General features: G+C 31.4%; 1 protein-coding gene across 1 annotated transcript; it reads right to left on the bottom strand.

Annotated features, from left to right (window-relative positions):
• Nucleotides 1–4,302: 4,302 nt before the first annotated feature.
• LOC127120147 (chaperone protein dnaJ 11, chloroplastic) lies at nt 4,303–5,101 on the bottom strand. The gene has a single exon (XM_051050545.1). It carries the CDS (start codon nt 5,025–5,027, stop codon nt 4,542–4,544), a length of 486 nt encoding a protein of 161 aa, XP_050906502.1. The 5' UTR covers nt 5,028–5,101; the 3' UTR covers nt 4,303–4,541.
• Between the last annotated feature and the right edge of the window lie 10,126 nt (nt 5,102–15,227).

Here is a 15,227-nt window from a genome sequence, read left to right on the forward strand (position 1 = left end):
ATCTTTTATGCATCATATAATCTCCTTTTATAATCCCTAACTGTCTGCTCTCTATGGGATATTACATTGTTAAATAAAGCATTGATAGAATTGCCTCCATGGCATTGGACGTAGGTCTTTCAATGTTAATATTGTAGGAAGGGGACATCTATCACAAGACACTTGAGTGTTATGATTTTAGTGTTCTTTCTTTCTCCAAAGATTGTTTTAATTGGGATATAACCAGGGACGTGCACTTGATCAACTGAATGACGTACCAAATACCCTTTGAAAGACTGATATTCTCTAGATCTAACTTTAATATTTTGAAATCATCCTAGTAAAGGACATTTGTCGAGCTTTCGAGGTCATCTAAAACTCTTTTTATGTTCCACTGGAAATTTTGAATGTTAATAACGATAAGGTCATCCTCATGGGGTAGGACTTCGGTCGTATCTTGACATGAGAAGACAGCGGTCAAACGAGGGTGGGGAGTATTAACGACATTGTGGATGGTTCCAAGATATACATAACTTGACGAGCATATCATTTTCGAGAAGAACTTGATTCTCCACTCCAACAATGGTATTCAAAGTGGGGCGAACATGCTCATTTACTTTATGATCTTTCCTTTTTCTTGCCGAAGGCTCATGGGATGATCCCACTCTAGATGATGCGACCTCCATGCATAATTGTATGGAGCTTCTTGAACATGTCTTTGTAAATGGTCTTCCTGAATAAGACACTTGATCTCTTTCTTCAATTGGTGACAATTGTCTGTATGTTGGCCCTTCAATTTATAGTCCTTGCACCACTTGCTGGGTTCGCCCCCATTGTTTCCCATTTGGGAGGTGAGGGATTTGGGATGTCCCTAGTGTGATAAACTTCTTGCCATATAAGATTTTATCTTGTGTTCATAGGTGTTTAATATCATGTAGGTTTTCGAATATGTCTTTTTCCTTCTGTTAAGCTTAAAAGTTCCCCTTTTCCAATTGGTTGCGTGAGGGGTTCTTACGGATGACAAATGACTCAAATCCTCTTCTATTTATATCCTTTGCATCTATGGACATCTTTTCAACATTACTATATTTTCATTTCACGTAACACTTCGCTCGTGCCACGATTTCTTCCATTGAATTTACAGGCTTCCGTGTGAGGGACTTGTTGAAATGTCATATATTTAATCCAATATAGAAAGTACCTACAAACATTTTCTGATATGGGTTGATTACATTTGTCTCTCCCATGTCTATGACTAGATTATGTGACATAATTTTATGACCCTTATTGTTATGACTGTTATGACCATTACATAGTCATGACCATTATCATTATGTTCTTCTGTCTAGGGCTCGGTTGTGCAACATGCATCTCCTTACGTGACTCATTGTTTAGTCAACTCATTATCTTAAAGTTCAGTTGAACCCCTAATGGGATAACTCCTTATCTTAAAGTTCAATTGAACCCCTAATGGGATAACTCCTTATCTTAAAGTTCAATTGAACCCCTAATGAGATGGTCTCGCCGAGATTAACTCGTTCATGTAGCATATTGTGGCGAGGTAGTCAACATCATTCACAGTTAGATTCACCTCACCCATGTTTGTTTAAATATTTTCCATTAGGTATGGCAACAGATAGGGGATTAGGTGGGTTTAAGCAATATCAACCCCAGCCGAGCCATCCTATATTAGCCCTACCCACCTGCAATGGAAAATGAGTTTTCAATGGGAACTGAGTTTCTCCGCCATGCCCCCACCGTTAAATAATTTTTTTTTAAATGCATATTTTTTCAATAATTAAATTAAATATTTATTATTTTAATAAAAATTATAATATTTAGTCATTTTCATTAATTTGTATTTTCAAATAATGAATATTAATTCTAACAAACTTGTTTCTTTTTAATAATAACAAATTTGTTACCTTAATATTAGGAAAAATAAACAAGTAATAAAATTATTAAAAATAAAAGTAAGAAAATAAAATTTAAGGCTTAATGCATCATTTAGTCCCCTAACTTTATAAGAAGTTTCGCTTTGGTCTCCTAACTAAAAAATATTATGTAGTGACCCTTTAACTTCACTTATGTTAAACTATTTGATCCTTTCCGTTAGTTTCTATTGGAAAAACGTTAAAAGATGTCATGTTGTACTATTTATATCTGATGTGAAATTTATTTACTTTAATATTGTTGTAAAAGGGGGGCTGACTCTCTTCCCTCTCTCATCAAAACCAACGCCTTCTTCTATCCACTTCCTGCCAAGTGGTCAACAACACATCCCCTACCTCAATTAACTTCATTTCTATCTTTCTTATTTTACTCACCTTCTATGACTACTAAACATCATTGATCCACTAAAAAAACTAAATCCAACACATTATCACTCTTGCTTCTTCTTTTCACAAAAATCATCTTCATACGAAATCTGACCACCACCGTACCACTTTATCACCTTACAACGCTACACCACAATCCGGCCACCACCATCCCACATACGAAATTTGGCCACCACTTTATCACCTTACAACACTAGCCTCACAGTCGGTGGCATTCCGGCCACCACCATCCCACATACGAAATCCTTCTTCCACCATAGTTTCAACCATCATACACCCTCACGTGTAAACCACTGCGGTTTTACCTCCGACTACCTCCACCGTGAGAACCACGCCTATGGATATCTAAATCTCAGATCCACCATGGAGGGTGGGAGTGTAATGGATCAGAGAAGAGGGTCATGGTAGATTTGTGATGCATTGGGATCAGATCCACCATTCTGCTGAGAAATTGTTTTAGAGATTCAGTCAGAAAGCGAATTTATTTGTAGTTAGAAGTGGAAATTTTAGAGCATAACTGTAAACGGTAAACAACAGCAACATTAATTTAAAATTTGAATAATCAGCTTAGGTGTGAGGGAAATTTTGAAAAAAATCACTTCATAGTACACATTTCTGAACAATGTTGAATGTTGAGAAAAATTTTGTTGTGTTGTCTGTTTCTAGTTTCTTTCTCTGCTCCAAAACAAAGCAATATAGAACAACATTAAGCTAAGATAAAATGGAATCGAGTTGAAGTTAAATGATACTAACTTGGAGCACTGCTTGCAATGATGGAAGATGAAAGTTGGTGATTTAACCGTAATTTGGAGAAGAAAAAGGAACACAATGGAAGATGGAAGAATAGGAAGCCACAAACTAATGGAAGATGGGTGAATAATGAATAATAAATAAGGAAGATGAACAACCCCGGAGTGTTCATTGTGTTGTTTGCATACCTAGCATGCCACCTTAGTCATAATTAACGTTTTTTCACTCAAACTAATGGAATAGGTCAAATAGTTTAACGAAAGAGAAATTAAAGGACTATTACGTAACGTTTTTTAGTTAGGAGACTAAAGTGAAATTTCGTGTAAAGTTAAAAGATCTAGAAATTAAGGATAATGTTAACTTGTGCCCTAGGGGCACAAGATAAGAACTAAAGAAAGTAATTTTGAGTTGAAAATTATGCATTGATTTTAATAAAGATATAAAATTAATTTTATAATTGATTTTTTCAATACAAATTTTCTATAATCTATTCTCCGTGAGTCCAGCACACTTCATGGCTAATGGGCATGTATTGTCAATGCTGAGTGGGTTCGAGCCATTTTGAACATACCGATACAATCTCTCATATTCAAAATTTGTAGGGGGCAAAGTGATTTAACCAATATTTTCAATAGTTCAATTCCAAATATTTTCTGCTTTATTACAGTGATTAATTAAAAAAAATTATTAACAAGGAGTTATTCAGTTTTGTCTGAAAAGAATTAATTTTTCTAAATTTTTGATGAAAATTAAAATATATTTATAGTCTCCTTTTATTATTTGAAAGCCTTTTTAAAAACTTTTATTACTTTACTGTAAATAACAAATGTATTATAATTATAACTTATGCATTAAAATTATGCAGAATTTCTAATAACTGAAAACTATATAGGTTAAATTTACTATTTGATATCTTAAATACCGCTTAAATAACTAAATATTAGTTATAACAAATTCTCTTAACACAATCATTAAACAAAGATTATTTAACTATGGGGTTAAATGTTCTAGTCTAGTCTGAAATTTCTTATTTCTACTTTTTTTACAGAGCTTTATTTCCACTTAAAGCTAAAGTTCACCCCACAAAATAATTAACATGATAACTTCAACCACGACAGATATTATCATGTCAATTTTTTTTTTTCTTTTTTTCATATCTGAAATTTGGATGCAATCAGAACTAAGAGTCAAGTATTATGAAAAAAAAAAAAGTTTACACTTGACACTTTATCACAAGCAATAATAGTAGTAGTGGTTAGTAATTTTCTACTCTATTTAGTGGAAAAACTCAGAAAAATACACATCTTCAATATACAAAATCTGAAGAAAAAACTAATTACTAGTAGTTACTATCGGTGATTAGTGCTAATTAGTATAAATTACATTCATTAGAGGCATGGCGCTTCAATAACTGCACTTTCCTCATCTGTCACTATATTAAGCAGAAGAAGTTTACTCGGGCGAGTCGACTCACTACCAACACTGATCCGTTTCCCATTTCCGACTAGTGTAGCCGGACATCATCGACAACGGCCGTTGTCGTCGGAAAAGGCTCCGATCATAATTAGCACGTTTATCAGGATCCGAGAGCGTGGAGTAGGCAGCGTGAATTTTCATGAAGTCATCCGCCGACGAGTTTTTCCGGTCAATCGCCGCCACGTCAGGGTGGCAGACTCTGGCAAGTCGACGGTACGCAGACTTGATCTCTTGTACCGAAGCACCTGCTTGTATACCGAGGATCTCGTAGAGCGAAGGAGAAGAGATCGTGTTCAAGTTCAGATACGAAGTTCTTGGTTGTTCTGTCCATGTAGAGCGAGCTTCAGCGGTGGCAGTAGCGCTAGCGGTGATGAGTATTGGCCGAGATCTGACGCGGCGAGGAGATGGAGCTACGGTGGTGTTAACACCGGCGAAGTTTGCGGCGTAGAGAGAAGAAGGAAGAGAAACTACAGAAGAAATCATGATTGTAACAGTTTCGTTAAGATGCGATGTCGTTATGAGAAGTTGAGATTTGGGAATGAAGAATGAAAATGGGATTAGGGTTCCTTTTATACAAAGGGTTAAGGAAGAAAAGGGAATTGTGTGGGTCCCATTATGGAAAAAAGCCGTGGCTATGTTGCGTTTGTTTTTTGCTAAGCACCTTGAAAACTTATCCAATGGGCGTTTCTGTAGGATACATGCTGACTCAGAATGTACTACTACTTGGCTTTACCTTATCCCTTTTTTCTACTTTTCATTAAATGATTCATTACAACAATTAATGTTATTTTTGCAAAATGTGGTTTATTGTGTTAATTAGAGTGTACTCAAGAACTTGACCAAATTAATTATATAAAATGATGACTACTGCTGGTACTAGTACTTCATTTCAAGCTAAGTGTGAAACTTGTAGGTATTTTTAAGTTCAAGTTAATATGAAAATAAGAGAAATAAAGTTATAATTTTTTTTTGGGTATTTTTTTCATTAAATTTGAGTCAATATATTTCTTATGAATAAAAGAGTATGAGAAAAATAATAACAAAAGGTTTTATTGGATAGGTTAAACTTTGATGATATGTTTTAATGAGATTATTTTTTTTATTTTTTTTTAAATAGAATAATATGATTATTCATTGATTATTTTTTGAATTATTTCTATATATTTTTAAAAAACTGGGTCAAATTTAAAGAGAAAATTTTATAAAATTTAAAAATTGGTAAGGATTAATTTGTAAACATTTTAAGGATTGGTTTAATATTTTCAAAAAGTATTAAAATTAATTTGTAATTTTTAAAAGATTTAAAGATCATTTTGAAAAATTCTAAAAGTATGGAGATCAATTTTAAAAATTATAATAATTAACTTGGCATTCATATTGTATAAAGTGAAAGAAGAATTTCAAGTTTCTTAAAGAGTCATTTGAATTCTTTTAAATTTAATTTGAACATTATTTGTCTAAAATGGGATCAGTTACATTGACCTTATTTGTATAGATCAAACCCATTAAACCTATCAAATTTGATACAATTATCATTATTGATGATCTTTATAGTTAGATTATGGGTCATATATTTCTCTTCATTTTTTTACATAATGAACCGACCCGTTATTAAGGTCCATTAGGGCCTTGTTTATGTTGAATACCATCCAACAAACATGAGATATATCTTTGATTGTGCAGTTTCTATCCAACACAAATGCCTCATAAACCCTATCATTTATCTGCCATCCTTCATTCTAAGACCCTCTTCATCTTTCTCTATTTCATTTTTCTTAGCATTTTCGTCCTTCTTATAAGTTTTGTTGCTTCCATTATTGCCATTCGTCTCAAGAGCCCCAGTGTTACTTTCAGTACTTAGATTTCTGAAAGTTACGTCTTTATCGTTTATCACTATATCCACCAAAACTTTTCAATTTGTGAGGATCTTCACATTTCTTGTGTTCACTTAAATTGCTATGTGGAGAGCCTTTAAGATTGTTTGTCTTTCTACTACTAGAGGATTTTTATACTCTTTCTGCTTCCAAGTTCCTTCAGCTAAGTTCTAGTTGTTTTCTCTTCTGAAATAAGCTATAGTGTACACTTTCCCTATTTGCATCTGTTTTAATCACTACATTTATGTTTTTCCAAGATACAATCTTCTTAATGTTCATCAAACTTTGCATGTTAATTTTGTGATGGGCTTGGTGGAAGAACTTTTGATTAGAAGTGTAAAGATTGCAATCACGCTTAGATTTGCTCAGATTAGTAGTACTTGAGATGAATTGCTCTTGATTTTGACGATGCATGTTACGATTTGTGCCTTCCTTATGCTTCTCTTTAGAGTCGGTTTTTAGCAGGTGTGCTTCTTTGTTTTTTTTATTGTTTTCTTTATTGTATTGAAACTGGTCATTCTCTTTGTTATTTGTTTGATGTTGAATCACGTTTGTATTACACTATGTTATATTATCTTTGTTCTGATAGAATTAATTTCTTTATGCAGGGTCTCATTTTTGCTCTTTTGGTTATTTTTGGAATCTTCTCTGAAGTTATTGTTAGTTGTTTTCACTTTATCTTAAAGGTAATGGTTTTGATCTTCATCTTTACGGTTTTTATCAAGTTACTTTCTTCTGCATTTTGTTGATACATGTCATCTTTTTTCTGATGAGGGTTCATACTAGTGTTTCTGATGTCGATATATATTTTGGGGCTCTTACTCTTGCCTTAATTGATGGTGATTTTAATAGGTGAACTTTTGGCTTCTTTTTTTCGCTTTTTTGGTTTTACTCTCATCATCCTTCCAATTCTCCCTTTTAGGGTTTCTAATGTTTAACTGATTATTATTATTATTATTATTATTATTATTATTATTATTATTATTATTATTATTATTATTATTATTATTATTATTATTAGGGATGTAGCTCATGTCACACTGATGAAATCTTCAAATTTAATTCCTCATCTTATTGGTGAAGTTTTCTCCCTTAAACCATATTTTAATGAAATTAGAGGTATAGTCTTTGGTCGTGTCTGAATGCTTATCCTGGATAATGACGTTGTTCTCCTAACTATTTTGGCTTTGTAGGTGCATATCTATTTTACCTACATTGAAAAACTCTTAGTATTACTTGTTGAACATGTTTATTTTTTCTTTGCCTTAATTTTGATGATCATTTTGGTCTTATATTTTCCTAAACATGTTATCCTCATTTTCTGATTTTGGTGCTTGCCTTTGTTTATCTCATTCATTTGGATTCTGGAAGGTGTGTTTTAGGAGGTAATTTATAGGCTCTCTTTATTGTTAGCTTGAGCCTTTTGTGATCAGGCGAGTTCTCCATATCTAAGGAATTCCTTCTCTTTCTATTTACCTCAGTTTAATAAGCTTTATGATTGATGATACTAGGCTTGTGTTATAATTGTTGCATGTAGTGTGATTTTTTCTTATGGTCTTCTTGGATTAAATGATGTTGTCGCATCTTAAAAAATACGATCTTGCGAGCGTATCGCACGCTCGCAGATGACTAACATAGTCGCCACGAAACTTTATTTATTCCCTAAAAGGGAAAAGGAAAATATCGATAAAACCCCTAAAAGGTTGACAATGATATGGTCGTCGCAACCAATCAGGTTTGAAAATCGATTATGCAAGGGGAAGGTATTAGCACCTCTGGCATCCATTGTACTTAATGGGAACCATTTAGTTAGTTTTACGCATAAGTTAGCTTAAAAATGTTTTGCTTTCCTTGAGTTATTAAAAGGAAAAAGAACAAGAAAATGGTCGTCAAAAGGTTTTTTATTAATGTTCCTGACAAGATTATGGGTCTTGCTCCTACGTATCTTTGGATGCGATGGAGAACTCAAGGCTACGTAATTTTGGGTATAAATTTTTTGTTTGTGCGTCGATTTTAGCAAAATCTATCTTGTCATAATCAACGAAAAAACTTTGCTTACCCAAAACAGTGGAAGAGGGGGAGTTTTCAACATAATATAATGGATTTCTATATTAACATTCATAACGTCATTTAGCTCACTCACACATATATGGACGAAGCGTTGTTTTGTATAGTCTTGAGACGAAACATCTTTTATTTTTAAGAAACAAAGTGAAGTTGAAAGCCAAAAGGCAACAGGTTAGGATGTGTTGGATATATTTTTAGGTGATGACGAGCGTTCGGATGCTCGAGATATACACCTCGTATCCTAACCCTCAGGAGCTCGTGATATACACCATGTTCCTTTTTTATCTTATTTGTGAAATCTTTTAATGTAATTATGTATTTTTGGTTGGACGGCGAATATTTGGATGATCGAGATATACATTTTGTATCCTAGCCCTCGGGAGCTCGCGATATACACCATTTTTCATCCAATTTATTGAGAAAATGATTTGTAACTATTTGCATTTAGAGTTTTTAAAGGGATGAAGAGCACTCAGATGGTCGAGATATACACCTTGTATCCTAATCCTTGGGATATCGTGATATACACCATGTTTATTTTTTATCCTTATTTGTGAAAATATATTTGATAGTGATTAGGTGTTTTTGTTTCTATTTGAGAAAATGCATTTCATATTGATTGAGGTTTGATTTGCATGGCAGAATGATTTGAAATGTATTGATGGTTTGAAAATGAACTTGTGGTAATGGTTTGTTCTTCTTTCGAAAAGTCCTTGATGTTGATCAAGGTTTATTTTTTATTCTAAAAAAAGTTAATTTTAGTTTTTACCAACTATTTAAATTAGTTCATTTAACTAACTAACTAAAGGAAAAAATGAAAGTAAAAAAATAAAAATACAATCAAAGAGATGGGGATACATTTGTCATTTGAGAAATAATACAAATATATAAAAATAAAGAAAAATAAGTAAACAATATAAAACTAGAAAATCAAAATAAATAAATGTAATAAGATAAAAAAAATAAAAGATAGAAAATAGTGGTGCAAGTTAGTTATTTTTTATTTTATGATAATATTCATGTTAAATTAAATTAAGCAAATTAAATCAAATAACAAGAATAAAAGATAAAGAGAGGGTGCAAAATATATACAAGGGTATGACAAAGTAAAGCCTTGTTGGGTCTAAAATAAAAATAGTAAAACATAAGGTGCAAAGGAAACTAGAGGTGTGTGGCTTAGAAAAAAACTGTAGGACCAAAAAGTAAAAAAGAACAAGACAAAATAGGGGTGCATGCAGTAAAACTTTAAATAAAATTGAGTGTCAATCATGATCTGACATGTTGCACCCTTTTTAAAAAAATTAAAAATAAAGAAATAAAATAACATGAAAACTAATAAAAATAATAAAATGATATTAAAATAAAAAATAAATAAATAAAAAACCTCTTTCTTCTTGAAACAGCGAGCGATCGATCCTTTTTTCTTCTCCTTTATGCAAAACGCGCTTCAATTTCCTTTCCACTTCCTCACGTCGTTGCCATTCTCTTCCGCCATAAATTACTTATCCATTTCCACATCGACAACAACAACAAATCAACACGGACGTACTTGCTCCTCTTTTGATTCCACATTGCTTTCTCTCCAGCGATCGGAAACGAACGATTTCTGGGAAGGTTCGGCGTGTGGTTGTGTAGAGGAGAAGGTCGCCGCAAATTGCAAACGAAGGTAACCATGCTTGTTATTGTTTTTTATTCTTCCTTACTTCGTTTCACACCTCTTCTCTCTTTTCGATTGGTTGAGCTAATGTTGGTGATTGATGGTTACTGCAGAGTGTTGTTAAGTGGGTTAGGATTGGTGTATATGTTGGTTTGTGATGACTTATTCTTATGATGGTGAAAGTGATGGGGAAAAAGGTAGTTGAATTATGGTGATGTGGTTTAGTCATGTTGCGGGGTGTTATTGAGGGATTTTATGGTTTGCAGTTTGGACTACGTGAATCGTAGATCAATAAAACAAGCAACTGCAAGTCCAATCTTTAAATTTTTCAATCGCTAATTTTAAGCACAATAGAAAATCGATTCAACTAGTTTTTCTGTAAAACATAAAGTTTATTCTGATTGACTTTTTAAGCATTATGCTGAAAGAAATGCATGTCATGATATGCAGATAATTTGAATGCCATGTGAATGTATCAACTTATTGATTTATGGGATAAATTGGGGTATGACAGTTGTCCCTATTTAAATATCTTCGACCATAGAATATGAAGAAGACCACTCTTCATATGATTATGATGGGAAATAGTTAAATATTAAAGGACCCAAATATTGTCCCTTGATGAAATGAAATGATATGTGATGTTATGAATGACTCTTTTTTGTTTTGGTCTGCTAGAGATATGATGTGATACGAGATAAACCCTGGCAAGATGTTTTATGATATATGAAGAATGAGAAGTGGACCTATAACACCCAAAATTTGATTAACTAATTTAATTGAATTATTTTGAATTTTATTTGATTTATTTGGTATTTTTAAATTATTGTTATGTGATTGTGGAGGTAAGTATCCTTAGAATATAGGTATAGGGAGAGTAAGAGTTTGGTTTAGTTGTTTAGAAGTTATTAGAATTTTAATTAATTATTAGAATAAATAGTATTTTATTCGAATTAATTAATTAAATAGTAAAATGATAGAAATAGACCATATGTGGGAACTGTAGAAATAGGTGGTAAGAGTAGAGAAGCTAGTAATCAGTTGGACAAAAATATTAATTAAACAAAAGTGATGGGGGGTACTATATATTCTAAAAGTAGTGAGGAAGCTAGGTTTTAGAGAAACATTTGGCATACGTAAAACAAGAGGCAAAAAGGAGAAAAAGAGCAAAATCTGGGATTTTGAAGAGGGAAGTCATGGAAGTTGCTTGATTCATCATCAATTGCTGGAAATCTAAGGTAAGGGAGAAGAAAGGGCTACCAATCTAGGTGTATTGCATGATGGGATAGAGGTGAGAGGTCCTTACTCTTTTTAGGGAAATTGGGATGTGATTGATTCTAGATTTCTATGAAGTTTTGATGTTGTTGGTTGTTTTAATGATGAATTTTGTGTGCCTATATGTGTATTATTTCATGTTTTGAGATATTGATATTTTCCATCACGTTTGAAGTTTTGGAAGGTTTTAGGGTAAACATAAATTTATGAGATTGAAGGAATTAAATGATATAATTTTGTGATTTAACATGTCCTAATGGTGTTATAACATCTGATATAATTTTTTGGGCGTTTGGGGATGTTTGGGACTGGATTGGGGAAATTTTGGGGTTGTTGTAGAGGAAAATCACGTTCTATTTTTTTTTCTTTTCTTCAGGTGTGGACATGTTCGCTTAGAAAGCGTGAATTCGCTTAGCGAGAGTTTGCTTAGAGAGCTATTGTGTTCGCTGAAGAGAACGTGATAGGGTGAGGGTTTTGGTTTTCTGTGACTTTAGCTTAGCGAGGCATGTGTCTCTTAGCGAGCAAAGCTTCACTCAGTGAGGAAGGACAATGCTGAATTGTTATTTTGTGTCGAATTGTCGGTCTGTTTTCCGATGACAATGACGATTGATTATTGTTTGGTTATGTTTGTCACACCGTAAAAAATAAATGAGTGCATCACACGCTCAAAGATACGATATAGTCGCCACCGAACTTTATTTATTCCCAAAGGAAAGGGAAAACATCGATAAAACCCAAGGGAAGAGAAACAGGTAAGGAAGTCGATTAGGCAAGGCGAAGGTATTAGCAACCCTCACATCTGTTGTACTCAACAGGAACCATTTTGATTATTCTTTGCTCGGATGGGTGTTACTATCTAAAGATTACTTGCAAAATGGGAAAAAAGGTTTATAATTAATATGTCCGTTGAGGATTGGGTCCCTTATGCCTACGTATTCTCATAGTGCAATGATGAAATCAGAGCTTTGTAGTTCGTGGAACTATGGGTAGGAGATGGAAAAAGATTATTTGATGTGCGGTGAAAGTAAGTGTCACACCCAATTTTGACCCTGAATCGCTAATCCAATACATTCATCATAGCTATCGCATCTCTACATACCATATCATGCATTCCATACCGCATAATGCCTAGAATATCAGTCGAAATAATTTTTCGGATTTACAGGCAAACCGGTTGAATTAATCGACGGATGTGCGTCAAATTAGTGGACGAAAATTTTTAAAATCAAGCTTTCAGACATCAGCTTTATTAATCTACGTTTCGCGTAGTTTAATCTGGTATGCTCAATTTATTTTTCAGCTAATTTTTCGGCCACTTTTTGATCAGCTCGAGCCTATTTAACCGGTCAAAATTTATTTCAAAATTAAAAGAAACGTTGTATTTTTCCAATAGGTTTATTTCGCACTGATCATTTTGGTGCATTCATTTTAATTTTTTGAGCACTTTTGTACCTGACTTTTATTCATTTTGAATCCGTTAATTAAAATTTTTTTTCAAAATATTTGAAATAAATAAATAGAATTAATTACATATTAAAATTGATGTTATTTTATTTATTTTAAATGTATGAATTGTATTTCACTTAATTGGTTTTAATTCATTTTTGCACTCAAAATATTAAAAAGGACATTGTTGGCATTGTTTAAAATTAAAACCTAGTATATATTCCTATTGCTACTAGTTTGTGAGAGACCAGAAAAAACCGAACCAAAACCCCGCTCATGAACCAATCCATCCCTCTCATTTTTCCTTTTGAAAAAACAACAACAAACCTTCAGTAAAAGAAAAGCATATGGGATCTCTCTACAACTTTTTCTCATAACTCATACCATATATACAACCTCATATGATATCCAACCCCCCGGGGTCTCTCTACAATTTTTGATATCCATCATCCCATCATCCCCCGTCCTTCTCCTATTGTGTATACATCAAAACAACTCACAACACAACAAGCCAAAACGGAAACACATCAATTAAAATCATTTCCAAAAACCTTTCCACCTCTAACAAGCTCATGAAGAACCCCTCTTTTTTTCGTCATTACACATACAAACATCAAGAGAGCTTTCTTTAACCAAACACAAAGAATTAGATCTTCTTTTAACTTTTTTTTATATTTTCTTTTTTCTTTTTTTATTATTGTTATTTTATTATAGTTTTTTATATATAAATAAATATTGATTTTGTTTTGATTCATATATAAATATATTTTGCTTAGACTGTTTACATATATAATTTTTTTTTCATTTTTTTTTCAGAGTTTTATATATAAATTATTATTGCTTTATATATATATATATATATATATATATATATATATATATATATATATATATATATATATATATATATATATATATATATATATATATATATATATATATATATATATATATATATATATATATATATATATATATATATATATATATATATATATATATATATATATATATATACACTTTTAGTGTTAAATTTTCATAAAAATACATTTTTGGTTTATACTGTTACATATATTCCTGCTGTTATTGTTACATATGTATATATTTAATGTTGTTGTTACATTTATTATTTTATATATATCATCTTCTTTGCTTTATATATATATATATATATATATATATATATATATATATATATATATATATATATACTTTGTCTTAAGTTAGTATTACCTTTTTGTTTTTTTAATATATAATTCTCCTGTTTTTTTAGTTATAATATATATACAGTTTTCTAGTTAATATATATATATATATATATATATATATATATATATATATATATATATATATATATATATATATATATATATATATATATATATATATATATATATATATATATATATATATATATATATATATATATATATATATATATATATATATTACATCAATATTAACATTTTTACATCAATATTACATTTTATATATATATATATATATATATATATATATATATATATATATATATATATATATATATATATATATATATATATATATATATATATATATATATATATATATATATATATATATATATATTATCATGTGTTAATATTGTTTTCACATTTTATTATTTTAGCTCTATTTCAACTATGTAGTAATGCGGACCTATTGTGGGTAACACGTGCGTATATTGTGTTTAGATTTTTTTTTCCGATTACTTTGAGTTTATGTAAAAAAAAATGTAATATTGATGTAATAATAATATGTTTGGTTGATGTTTGATTTATTATTGTGTTGCGATCTCGGAGTTAAAATTCAATTTAACTTTCGAAAATTGTTTGGACGCATAGATTCAGTTGGCTCAACTTCTTATAGAGTGGTTCTTACATGAATCCACTCTAAGTTAGCTTAGAGCTAAATCCAGTTGCTTTCAATTTCGGTTGGTTTCCGGTCACATGGCTTACTCTTGGAATTTCTTACAATGAACTTTTAAGTAATATCAACTTAATTTTCAATAATTTCAAACCTTTGTACATTAATCATTTATAATTTAATTTCAAACCATTTTCTCAATAAAATCTAAAGAAAAAGATTACCCTGGATGGAATATCCAGTCTTAATCCCGAATATTAGACCCGAGTTGTAAGAGCTTGTAAGTCATATGTATTCGTCTTCTCCTCTAAAACACTTGTAAATATTCAAACCTTTTTTTCCAATAAAATTGAAATAAATAGATTACCTGGGTGAAAGGTCCAGACATAGTCCCGAGTATTAGACCCAAGTTGTAAGAGCTTGCAAGTCATAAATACTCGTCTTTCAGGCCCAAAAATGCATCCAACCAATCAAACTATT

Source organism: Lathyrus oleraceus, chromosome 2 (assembly GCF_024323335.1).
Source record: "Lathyrus oleraceus cultivar Zhongwan6 chromosome 2, CAAS_Psat_ZW6_1.0, whole genome shotgun sequence".
NCBI classification, from domain to species: domain Eukaryota; kingdom Viridiplantae; phylum Streptophyta; class Magnoliopsida; order Fabales; family Fabaceae; genus Lathyrus; species Lathyrus oleraceus.